Source organism: Ahaetulla prasina, chromosome 1, assembly GCF_028640845.1.
Source record: "Ahaetulla prasina isolate Xishuangbanna chromosome 1, ASM2864084v1, whole genome shotgun sequence".
In the NCBI taxonomy this organism is placed as follows: domain Eukaryota; kingdom Metazoa; phylum Chordata; class Lepidosauria; order Squamata; family Colubridae; genus Ahaetulla; species Ahaetulla prasina.
This window is the reverse complement of record NC_080539.1, coordinates 216,107,698-216,120,679: the sequence shown is the minus strand read 5'-3', so window position 1 is coordinate 216,120,679 and position 12,982 is coordinate 216,107,698. Positions and strand designations below refer to the sequence as shown.

The following is a 12,982-nucleotide window of genomic DNA, read 5'->3' as shown; positions in this document are numbered from 1 at the left end:
ATAAGATTCTGTTTTAGATCCTGTGTTTCTCTGTGTGTTGAGCTATTAATATAAATATATTTCACATATTTAAATGTGCTTATTGTTGTATTCTAAATGCTAGAATAGCATTTCTATTTCCAAGTGAGCTAGGTAGCATAACAGCCGGTTTGGTGTAGTGGCTAAGGCACCAGGCTAGAAACCAGGAGAGCGCGGGAGTTCTAGTCCTGCCTTTGGCATGAAGTTAGCTGGGGGACCTTGCCTCTTGTAGACCTGAGGAAAAAGTTATGGCAAACCACTTTGAAAATTTTGCTAAGGCAGTTGCCAAGAGTCAAGATTGACTAGAAGGCTGCCTGTCTAGCTTGAAGAAACATAGTATTTCCAAGGACTCCCTCTTATTTGATAACCTGAAGGATTTGCTAAGGTCAGTAAATTTAAAGCAGATACAAATTTCTTCTAGCTAAGGTTCTCCACCTCCCTCCTAGGCCAAATGGGTGAGTTTTGGATAAAGTGTAAATGAAAGTACACTTTCATAAAATGAAATGAAATTAACGGTAGTTACTTTGGGTTAATGTTCAGGGATGTGCTTCTTGCCATCCTTTTGTCACACTGAAAAGTTTTTGTCTTGTGTTTGTTCATTTCAATACATTTTAGTTGTAATAGATTTAACTAATATATAGGTTAATGCAAGATATTTTTCCTAATATCATTTTGTGCTACTAAAAGCTCCCCTCCGCGCCCCCTCCCGCTACACTTTTAGGTTTGTTGCTCCTATGGGGAAAAAAAGATTGTTTTTATTTTTATTATTTATTTAAAATAATTTAAATAAACACCTTTATTGTTTGTATAAATAACTCCTTCCTCCTCCTATTTTCCCCACAACAGCAACCCTGTGAGGTGGATTGGGCCTGGCCCAAAGTCACCCAGCTGGCTTTCGTGCTTTAACTCACTGTCTCTCATTTTCTAGCCCGGTGTCTTCACCACTAGACTAGACCAAATTGGTACATGCATGCAAATGAGGATGATGAGGATGATGTAATCTCTGGTTGTTGTTCCTAGAGTTATCAAGAATAGTGTCTATGTGTATGATTAATGATTCATGCCACCCTTCTTTTAATAACGTGCAGGGCAAAACTATAGGCTGCATAATTATGATTTAGATTAGTTTCATCAAATGTATTTATGACTTTCTTTACATTTAATGGAATTGGTATTATTTTCATGGTACACACAATCTGACCCCAGAATGTCGAGACTGATTATTTGCATTTTGTAACCCATGAGAAATATGTGTAGTCATCTGTATATCCATTTCATAATGTTAGGGAGAGATTATGCAGTCTCTTAATTTTTGCTGTCTAGTTCTTTTGCTGTTTAATGAGGTATATCTATTGATACTTTTACTTAATATATATTTAAATGTTATTTCATGTATGTGTTTATTTAAATATATTATTTTCAAATTCTTCATGTCAATCCCATCAGAATAAAAAAAATCTTATTAATTTTTTGTATTTTTTTATTCTCATATTTATTATCTCTGTATTAAAATAATTTGCCTAATATTTGAGAACCAGCATGGTGTAATAGTTAAGGTGCTGGACTAGAAGTGGATAGACCCAGGTTTCTATACTTCCTTTAGACACTGAAGCCAGCTGGATGACTTTGAGTCTGTCACTTTCTCTAAGGTTAGACTGGAAAGAAATCAACAACAATCCAGAAGTTGTCAGTAGCAAATCCCTTCTACAAAATGACCAAAACAATACTCACAAACTTTCATTCATCAATCATATTGTACCTTCTTAAAGTTAATGTATTTGGATGATACATTGTTCAGACCAGGGGTCATCAACCTTTCAGGCCTCAGGGACCACTAAATTCATAATGTTAAATTCCATGGACCACTAATATGATCTGCCTAATGACCGGCTGGGTGGGCGTAGCAAGGTGGTCATGTGACTGGGTGGGCGTGGCCAACTCAATGTCACTCACAAGCGCCTTGCCAGCCCCTACTTGCTACTCCTCGCCTGCCCTGCCGGGCCTTTTTAGGGCAACTGCTTCCAACAGGAAGCAGTTTCTAGAGCTAAGCAGCCACCATGAGAAAGACTTGGTAAAATAGCTGGCTCAGTTCAAATTGGATCTGACCGAGAAGAAGGCTCAGCAGAAGCACCTCACTGAGGACTGGGAGCATAGGCTTTCCAAACAGAGGGAAGACCTGTGGGAGTGCAAAGCCAGGTATTGGCACCTGGAGGCTCAGCCGGCTGAGATGGTCAGCCAGTTCCAGGCCATGATGCAGTCCCACTGGAACAAGGCCCTCCGGCTCTTCACCACCAGCAGCACTTCCCCCCAGCCATCACCCAAAGCCCCATACCAGGAGGCTAAAGCAGACCCCAAGTCGGAATTTCTGCCCCCCTCTGACCTACACAAGAAGACCCCAAAGGGGGAGACTCTCTGCAGCAACACAAATATTCATTGACGATTCTGTCCCAGGGCCGTAATTTGAGGACCCCTGATTTAGTGCAATATAAAAATGCAAATTTTCTGGGGCCCACTAAAATTTCTCACGACCACCAGTGGTCCACGGACCACCAGTTGGTGACCGCTGGTTCAGACTAAATCGTTACTGCAACTTAATATTGTAGGTAATATCAAATTTGCTAATTTTTTAAATCAAAGATGGCTAATTATTGTGCATCCATTTATATGCCAAATTAAGTGTATTTTTGCTCTTTTGTAACAGAATATGCTTCTGCTGGGTCATTGTATGACTATATTAATAGCAACAGAAGTGAAGAAATGGATATGGATCATATAATGACCTGGGCAATGGACATTGCTAAAGGTAAGTGAGATTCACTGACAGAGCAAGGGTAAATAATTCATAAAGGATTAGAACTCTGTGTTAGTTCCATTTCCTATTCAGTCCGTATCTATTTTTAATTATTAATCTGAATTACTCATAGTGCCTAAAGATAGTTCCTTAATTATCTGTCCTATGAAATCTTCCAAAACCAATTTGACTTACTAAATAGTTACCATGAGCTTTCCAAAAGTGCTTTCTTTTAAAAGGCAACTGGAATTTCTTGTTTAGCTTGAAGATGTTTCACTTCAGTTCAGCGAACACGAAGAAACTTCTTGGATGAGAAGTCTTCAAGCAAAGCAAGAAAGTCCAGTTGCCTTTTGAAAGAAAGCACCTTTGGGACAACCATGACCGGGATAACAGAATCTCCTAGACACCATGAACTTTCTTCAAGAATATAGCTTTAGACTAGAGAGAATTTGGGAATACTTAGCATCTTTATTACTTTATTTGGATGATACATTGTTCAGACCAGGGGTCATCAACCTTTCAGGCCTCAGGGACCACTAAATTCATAATGTTAAATCCCATGGACCACTAATATGATCTGCCTAATGACCGGCTGGGTGGGCGTAGCAAGGTGGTCATGTGACTGGGTGGGCGTGGCCAACTCAATGTCACTCACGTCGAGGGGCGCCTTGCCGGCCTCTACTTGCTACTCCTCGCCTGCCCTGCCGGGCCTTTTTAGGGCAACTGCTTCCAACAGGAAGCAGTTTCTAGAGCTAAGCAGCCACCATGAGAAAGACTTGGTAAAATAGCTGGCTCAGTTCAAATTGGATCTGACCGAGAAGAAGGCTCAGCAGAAGCACCTCACTGAGGACTGGGAGCATAGGCTTTCCAAACAGAGGGAAGACCTGTGGGAGTGCAAAGCCAGGTATTGGCACCTGGAGGCTCAGCCGGCTGAGATGGTCAGCCAGTTCCAGGCCATGATGCAGTCCCACTGGAACAAGGCCCTCCGGCTCTTCACCACCAGCAGCACTTCCCCCCAGCCATCACCCAAAGCCCTATACCAGGAGGCTAAAGCAGACCCCAAGTCGGAATTTCTGCCCCCCTCTGACCTACACAAGAAGACCCCAAAGGGGGAGACTCTCTGCAGCAACACAAATATTCATTGGACGTATCTGTCCCAGGGGCCGTAATTTGAGGACCCCTGATTTAGTGCAATATAAAAAATGCAAATTTTTCTGGGGCCCACCAAAAATTTCTCACGGACCACCAGTGGTCCACGGACCACCAGTTGGTGACCGCTGGTTCAGACTAAATCGTTACTGCAACTTAATATTGTAGGTAATATCAAATTTGCTAATTTTTTAAATCAAAGATGGCTAATTATTGTGCATCCATTTATATGCCAAATTAAGTGTATTTTTGCTCTTTTGTAACAGAATATGCTTCTGCTGGGTCATTGTATGACTATATTAATAGCAACAGAAGTGAAGAAATGGATATGGATCATATAATGACCTGGGCAATGGACATTGCTAAAGGTAAGTGAGATTCACTGACAGAGCAAGGGTAAATAATTCATAAAGGATTAGAACTCTGTGTTAGTTCCATTTCCTATTCAGTCCGTATCTATTTTTAATTATTAATCTGAATTACTCATAGTGCCTAAAGATAGTTCCTTAATTATCTGTCCTATGAAATCTTCCAAAACCAATTTGACTTACTAAATAGTTACCATGAGCTTTCCAAAAGTGCTTTCTTTTAAAAGGCAACTGGAATTTCTTGTTTAGCTTGAAGATGTTTCACTTCAGTTCAGCGAACACGAAGAAACTTCTTGGATGAGAAGTCTTCAAGCAAAGCAAGAAAGTCCAGTTGCCTTTTGAAAGAAAGCACCTTTGGGACAACCATGACTGGGATAACTGAGAATCTCCTAGACACCATGAACTTTCTTCAAGAATATAGCTTTAGACTAGAGAGAATTTGGGAATACTTGGCATCTTTATTACTTTATTTTGTGAGAATAGGAGGCAGTAGGAGCAGGGGGCAACTAAAGTAAGAGGAACATTGTTATTTCTGTTTAGAACAGAACGAACATTCCGGTGACTGTATATTTCATAAACTAATAATATACCTATAATTGTACATATAAGATTATCCTGTTTAATAGCAATTGCCTTATTTAGAGAATAAATAAACAAACAAACATGAATTTTCATATCTCCTCTGTTGTTTTAAAAATCAGTATCAAAATTATGCAGATAGAAAGTTTATTATTATTATTATTATTATTATTATTATTATTATTATTATTATTTATTTCGATTTTTATACCCCCCTTCTCCCGAAGGACTCAGGGCGGTGTACAGCCAAGTAAAAATACACTGTATACAAATTAAAAGAAATTTAAAAGGAAACATATTATGATGTGGCCGAAAAATTTAAAACAATTTAAAATCTTAAAATATAAATAACCCCAATAAAATTTTAATCCAGTCCCGCTTGAATAAATAGGTGCGTTTTCAGCTCATGGCGAAAAGTCCGAAGATCAGGCACTTGACGTAAACCAGGGGGAAGTTCATTCCAAAGCGTAGGAGCTCCAACAGAGAAGGCCCTTCCTCTGGGGGCCACCAACCGACATTGCTTGGCGGACGGCACCCTGAGAAGGCCCTCTCTGTGTGAGCGTACGGGTCGGTGGGAGGCAAAAGGTAACAGGGTCCTAAGCCATGGAGCACTTTAAAGGTGGTAACCAAAATCTTGAAGCGCACCCGGAAGACCACAGGAAGCCAGTGCAAACTGCGCAGGAGTGGTGTTACATGGGAGCAACGAGTGGCTCCCGTTACTACCCGCACAGCTGCATTCTGGACTAACTGCAGCCTCCGGGTGCACTTCAAGGGCAGCCCCATGTAGAGAGCATTGCAATAATCCAAACGGGAAGTGACAAGAGCATGAGTGACCGTGCATAAGGCATCCCGGTGGAAGTGGAAAAGGATTTCCTGATATTTTGATACTGATTGCAAAGAAGTTGCTTAGCATTTAGATAGGGATGATGTCATGCAAAGGAAATTAGGTTTTCTCCCCTTCCTCACATATTTCTCTAGTTGCTATTCCCCTGAAGCTGCCTTTTTAATCCATATTTGTATGTATGTATCTGTATGATTTTCCCTAGTCATGGCATTCTTGTGTTCAGTGATATCTTAAAAAACAGCCTTCCTCACTATCATGCTTTCTAGGTGTGTTTATTACCATTCCAGGAATATGCATGTCAGTACAGAGAAACCACAAAGAAACCTGAGTATGCACACAGTCTAGTGTAGAAATTTTGTGAATGCAAAAAAGTATATATTGATATTGGCGTTTTTAAGTAAAAATAATTTGTATCCATATTGGTGAGAATGCATTTCAAGTAGACATTATTTATTTTTTATGAGTTTGTGGAAATTTAAAACATTACTTGGACTCTTGAATCCAAAGGACTCAATTTATAGAAGCTTTTGATGTTAGTGGAGTATTTCAATTATGCATATATATCTTAAGAAATGCTTCATATGTAGAAGGCAAGTGAATGTTTTGATCCCACTACAGACACAAGAAATGTGTCTGTTTATACTGTTTATACTGATAAACAACGTACATATCACAGCACCTGAGGGTAGAACAAGAAGCAATGGGTGGAAACTGATCAAGGAAAGAGGCAACTTAGAACTAAGGAGAAATTTCCTGACAGTTAGAACAATTAATAAGTGGAACAACTTGCCTGCAGAAGTTGTAAATGCCCCAACACATTTTAAAGAAAATGTTGGATAACCATCTATCTGAGATGGTGCAGGGTTTCCTGCCTGGGCAGGGGGTTGGACTAGAAGGCCTCCAAGATCTCTTCCAACTCGTTGTTGTTGTTGTTGTTATTGTTATTGTTATTGTTATTGTTGTTGTTGTTGTTGTTATTATTATTATTATTATTATTATCATCTTGTATATCAAGAAGCTTGATCATACTTCCAGTCAAAACATATGAAATACGAATAACAATTCATTTAAAGTATTCTATATTTATATACAGATTAGTCATTAGGTTTTAATTCCAGATACATAACTTTAACGATCTTTCTCTCAATTTCAAAAAAATGATCATTTTTTCCTATGTCAAGTTTTGCCTGTGTGTTTAAAACCTGTGGGTTTTTTTTTTTTTTCCATGCGGACAAAAAGTACTTTTCCAGTGATCAAATTTTTGTAGTTTACATTGAGTTTACATGATAAATTAGTTACACTTTGTCGTGTGTAGATGATGATGGTAATGAGGATGGTGATTTACTTGACTTGGACACTGCCCAACTCAGTTCAGCTATGGGTGGTAAACAGAAAAAAGACAAATAACAATATATAATTCCAATTAAAAAATGACCAGGATGGTAATTGCAGCCAACAGTAACATGCATGCACCTTACAAGTGGTTCCGATTGCCCTAGTTAAAGCCTGGGAGACTGGCCAGGTCCTTAAGATCCTCCAGAATGCCACCAGAGGGGGAGACAATCATATCTCTTGGGGTGCTCATTCTAGAAGGCAGAAAAATATTTCTCAAGGGCAGATTGTTCTCAGTATAGAGGAATATGTATTTATTTATCTGTTTGGTTATCAAATTTATTTGCCGCTCATCTCATGGTTCAGGCACAATAGTCATTGTGTGAGGATGTATGCTGGCCACCAGCTCATTGAAAACTCCGTTCTTTCTCTCCCCCCAACCCTCACACACATCACGATATGCCTAGGAAGCTTAACATTACTAATAATGTACATTCAGATACAGAAACTGCACCACACAGTGGGAAGTCAACCTGGTGATATATGCAGTGAGAATCACACTTGAGCACTTCAGCAGCCTGGTCATTGACAAAACAGTATTGAATAAGCCTATACTTATACCCACAGATGTCAACTAATGTTTGCTGGTCCCAATGTAGCAAAATAATTTTATAAACTTTTTTTTTCATTTTCCTACTTTTAGGAATGCATTATTTGCATATGGAGGCTCCAGTCAAAGTAATCCATAGAGATCTAAAGTCCCGGAATGGTAATTCAGCATAAATTTACAGTTTTGTTTATTTTTCCTGCAAATATAACGTTTTAGGGTTGGTTCTGAAAAGAGCAGAATTCAGTGCACAAGCCACTATGATAGGTGTAATATGGAATTATAAAAGTGCTGCGCAGGACTTTAAAGAACATATCCTGCCTAAAATACCAAGGCATGGCATTACAGTAGCTGCTGTATCAAATGAGTATGCGTTGAACATTGCTGATTGAGAGTTGAATATGATATTTTCTTTTCGACATTCTCATTTTTTTAAAAAAATTAAAATCTCCTATTCATGTGAGGTTTTGTGTGCAGGATGATATTCCAATTGCTTGATTACTTCTAATTAAGTTCAGCTATTCCTCTTATAACCTTGCGATTAGAGATAGGATTAGAAAGCTCTGGTAAAAATGATATCTTTCTTCATTTCCCTTTCCCTATTAGAAAAATAAAAAAGAATTTTGAAATATTTTCTGTTAGTTTTACTTTTTAAAGTATTTTTTTTACTATTAAATATCTAAAATGTTTAATAGTATTAAACATCTAAAATGTTTAATAGTGAAAGAAATTGGCCCAAATTTAGAAGTGTATAGAATCAAAAAATAACTTAAGTAGTGGAAGAATTTCAGTGTCTGTTTGATATGGTGGTGGTAGGTAGAGTCTAGAATACAGTTTGGAATGTTTCTTCTCTTTTCAGAGTCATGTGTGACCTGCCAGCTTAATCTAAGTAGGATGCACTGTTCCTTAGCCATTGGCACATTTTAGTTCCATTTTCAGGAAACATTTAAAATGTTTTAAAGCAGTATTAAAATTCAATTATTTTTAATTTAATAAAATAAAAAAAAAGAAATTCAAAATTATTGCCTGGAGAAATAATATTTTTGTTAGTATACACCAAATATACTTCTACTGAGAAATCAGGAAATCATATCATATATCAGCATATCACGTATGTATGTATATTTGTGTGTGTGTATACACACCCACACCCACACACCATATCGTATCATCTTTATACTGGCTAAATGTGCTAAAAATAACTATTGCATAAATTTCAGTTTTGCCCAAACCCTTTATTTTCATATTTATTTATTTATTACATTTATATGCCTCCATTCTAACTGATAAGCGAACGTCCTTTGGTGTTTTTTTTTTTTATTTCTTTGGTTTCAGAAGATTGGGAAATTTTACAAATGTCTCTGATATTCTTTGTTGCATATTTTAAAGATATATGTGACTGCATTGTAAAGCTTGACTTTAGTTTTAAATTATTTCCCAGTAATTGCTAATAATATTTTTTTCGGCTTCTTTGCTGTAACTCATTAACTTGACATTGTTGGTGATTTATCTGCCATGATCCTGCATAGAGAGAATCAAGTGGAAACTGATCAAAGAAAGAAGCAACTAAGGAGAAATTTTTAAGTGGTCTTGCCAGTACATGCAGTATATGCCTATAATAAATGGAGTTACTTTTTTCTAAAGAAATGCCTATGGTTTCTTCATAGTATTAATATATTTTTCTCTTTTTTAAAAAAAATTCAGTTGTTATAGCTGGTGATGGAGTATTGAAGGTAGGAATATTTCAGTCTTTTTATAAAAATATTTGTTGTGCTGAATTGGGCATGTTTTTTTAAAAACGTCTATATATTTTTTCCTAGATTTGTGATTTTGGGGCTTCAAGATTTCATTCCCATACAACACACATGTCTCTGGTTGGTACTTTTCCCTGGATGGCTCCAGAAGTAATACAGAGTCTCCCAATATCAGAAACATGTGATACATATTCATATGGTGTGGTGAGTAAACGTATTTCTGTCCACGCTTCTGAATGCGTTATATGAATCTGTCTTTAGACAACTGGATATAATTCATGTTCATAGTCCATACACATGTGAAGGCACAAAGTTCTATTTCTGAGGTACTCATGAGGTTTTATATATTTCCCACCCACCCACAATTTTTTGGATTTCATCGTTCTCCAATTTTGTGGTACAGTTTTTAGCACAGAAAAAGCTATGGCCATATCCATGCCAACAAGCTTATAGTCAGCAAACTTCTGGAGAAATTTGATTATCTGCTACTTCCAAGATCTACACCTTTGCCACAGAAATCATACCTTATTTCTTTAAAAATATTTTTACACTTGCTCATGAAATTTGTAGTAATTAGTTAATTAATTAAAAATCAGTGTTAAAAGCAGTTAAGAAGAACTTGAGTTTTTCTGATTTCAAGGAGAACTACAGTAATTATTGCCTACTTGCAGTCAGTCAAACCTGTAAATACCCATTCAAAAGAAAACTAAAGGAAGTTTAAATGCCAGACAAGCATATCTAGAATTGCAGCTTGGATCCAGCTCAAGTTTTTTGGAAAAAGTTAACTTCAGTAAAAGGAAACAGTTCAGAAATTGGCTTATGGATAAAATAGCGATCACTGGTTAAAGGAGGCTTGTCCAACCTTTACACATGCCTGGATTGCATTGAATGAAGAGGAATTGTCTTGGCCCACATGTAAAACATATAATGTATATCTATGTATAAGTAATGTTAAAAGCTTACAGTCTTGTGGGTGGCATTACTAGCTGTCCAGGACCACATACTATATACCACAGGTTGGATGCACCAGGGTTAAAATAAAAGAGTTGAGTAACAGTTATGTGTTTCAGGCATTCACACAGTTTCAAAGCCTGTAATCCCCCCCCCCCAAGCTTGGTGTTCTGCATTTTAAATCGTGAAAAGAGCTTGAAACATTTAGGGAGAGAATAAAATTTGGAAATAATTGCAGTTTGGCTCAGAGTTAAATGTTTACAGATAAATAATAATCTAATTAAGTTGTTCCCTTAATTCTGTCAATGGGACAGAAATGAGCAAATTCCCAATCCTTTGTGCAATCTCAAAATCTGTTTCTTCTAGAGCACAATTTTTAGAAGGGGAGGGTAGATTTGGAGGGAATTTAGGAGGAGAAAGTCCTGTCAGACATGTGTTTTTACTTCTGCACATTTAAAATTCTACTCTTGAAATCTGTTCAAGTAAACTTAAGCACATTAGTATTAATTCTCCTCACTGTTGATTCCTATCGAGATTTTTTTTCCCTGTAGGCTTTCAACTTCTAATCAAGCAGACTAACAATATGCTCCAGAGATAATGAGTCCATGAAAAATGTGGCACTTTTTGATTTAAAACAATCTCATCCATAAATAAAAGTTTTGAATGGTTGAGTAACACAATCTAGATCACTAACAAATGGCTTTTGTGCTGCACAGACATCTGCTTTTCATCATTTGAAACACAGCTGAAATTGTGATAACAAAGAGCAGAATCCTTTTCACATGTAAACCACTAAGATGTTGAGAAATACTGTTCTGTTGGCAGAATCTGTAGCATTTCTTTTATTTATTATTTTCTCTGCCAGAATGGATTGTATTCATTAAACTATTATATTGCTTACAATGTACAATGAAATGTTTTTCCACTTCAGTATGCTGTCTACCTAAAAGTCCAGGTTTTCTTGCTCAAGTTGAACTTGTCTTTTGTGAAGAAGTCACAAGAACATGAGGAAAGCTGATTGTTGTACCCATTTATAATTTTCTGACCTTTACAAATTATTTCATGAAGCTGGAATAGAGTGTCTCAAGTTCCACATCCCTTTATTTGGAAGTAAGCCACAGGCTCCTGAAATAGTAAAGTAAAGAATCTCCTGTTATATGAAAATGACCCAAAACTGAATTCAGATTTAAGATTTATAATCTATCTGATTATAAATATCTGTTGCCTCCCAAAATAATCTTTAATATAATCTAATTTACTGTTTTATTGTCCTACACATGGAACTTTATTGTAGGAGAAAGGTAACATGGTCTTTTACTGACCTGAGAGTTATGCAGTTCAAATGTAAGCCCAGTAAAATTTCCACCAACGCATATCTGTTCCAGAGTCCATTGGAGTTGGGTGACCAATAAATTTAATAAATAAACACAATGCGTACAGCATATGTTTAATATAGCAGGCTTCAAGTTTGGAAATAACAATCAACTGAAAATGTATCATGACACTTAGTAATAATGTACATATGTCACCTTGGATATGATGAAAACTTCTTTAATGCGGTGCACTTCTTTTAAACCCTAGTGTTAGGTTTGTTGTTTAGTTGTGCAAAATGTCTATATTTCTTAATGAATTATAGTTAGCAGCTGTGATTGAGAGTGACAGTAAGGTTTGGGACATTCCAGCTATGCTAGCCAAAAATTCTGAGAAACATATTCTTGTGAACCATATAGAGATTTTTAAAAACGACTTTACTGTGGCTGAATTTGAAGCAAGTTTGTAACTAGATACCTATAGTTTTCTTTATTTTCTTATTTGATCTGGCATAGCTGTCCCTTTCAGAAATGGTTTAATCGTCCTACTGCAATTGCATTCTCACATTATTGTAAAACTGCTCCCTCCATCCCATAACAGCGAAATAGGTAGCTGTGAGTTAGCTGTATAAAATCAAGGTGAGATATATATCTATACCTAATAAATAAATAATAATTACATGTAAACCCACTTGGTCAATCTGGACATTTTTGTATGTGTGTGACAGAAGAAAAAGGATAAAGTGAAGGTGATGAAGAGAAAGGACCTTCCTGGGCCTGGCCAGATAATCACAACAGAGAAGAATTTTTCTGTTTCCTTTTATTCACACACAATTCTTTAAAACGGGATACAGTTGTCCCTGTCTCCATTGTTATGTCCTTAGCATGTTTTTTTAAGTAATAAACTTTTATAGTTTTATGACTTAATCAGGTCTATTTAATCCCTAAGATCCTACAATTGAAAGCCTCAACATCAAGGGTTGTTTCCCTCATATAAATGGGCAACAACTGGCAATAAGTTATTAATTACCTTTTTAAAAATGTAGTTGGCCCAACTAAACCCAAATCTGGACCACAAGTTAAGAATTTTAAATACTTAATGGAGAATGTTGATCTCTGGAATTCTTAACCAGATCGTTACTTTGTTAGAAAATATCAATAGGATATCAATCAATATTAAATAGAAAATATAAATATTTACTTTAGCTAAATAATGTATTTTCCAACATAGATCAACAGAAATATGTCTGCCTTGTGAAGTCAAGAGAGGCAGTTACTT

The 12,982-nt window shown here is 36.7% G+C and overlaps 1 protein-coding gene across 2 annotated transcripts in view; it reads left to right on the top strand.

The window, feature by feature from the left end:
• The window catches only part of MAP3K20 (mitogen-activated protein kinase kinase kinase 20), a 134,869-nt gene that overhangs the window by 51,023 nt on the left and 70,864 nt on the right, over positions 1-12,982 (top strand). Inside the window, exons 4-7 of one of the 2 annotated variants that reach the window (XM_058190445.1) lie at positions 2,720-2,821; positions 7,785-7,850; positions 9,393-9,421; positions 9,509-9,646. In XM_058190445.1, coding sequence (XP_058046428.1) covers positions 2,720-2,821; positions 7,785-7,850; positions 9,393-9,421; positions 9,509-9,646 — 335 coding nt within the window. Of the gene's footprint in view, positions 1-2,719; positions 2,822-4,198; positions 4,327-7,784; positions 7,851-9,392; positions 9,422-9,508; positions 9,647-12,982 lie in introns of those variants that run through there. The other variant, XM_058190437.1, reaches the window with a different exon arrangement.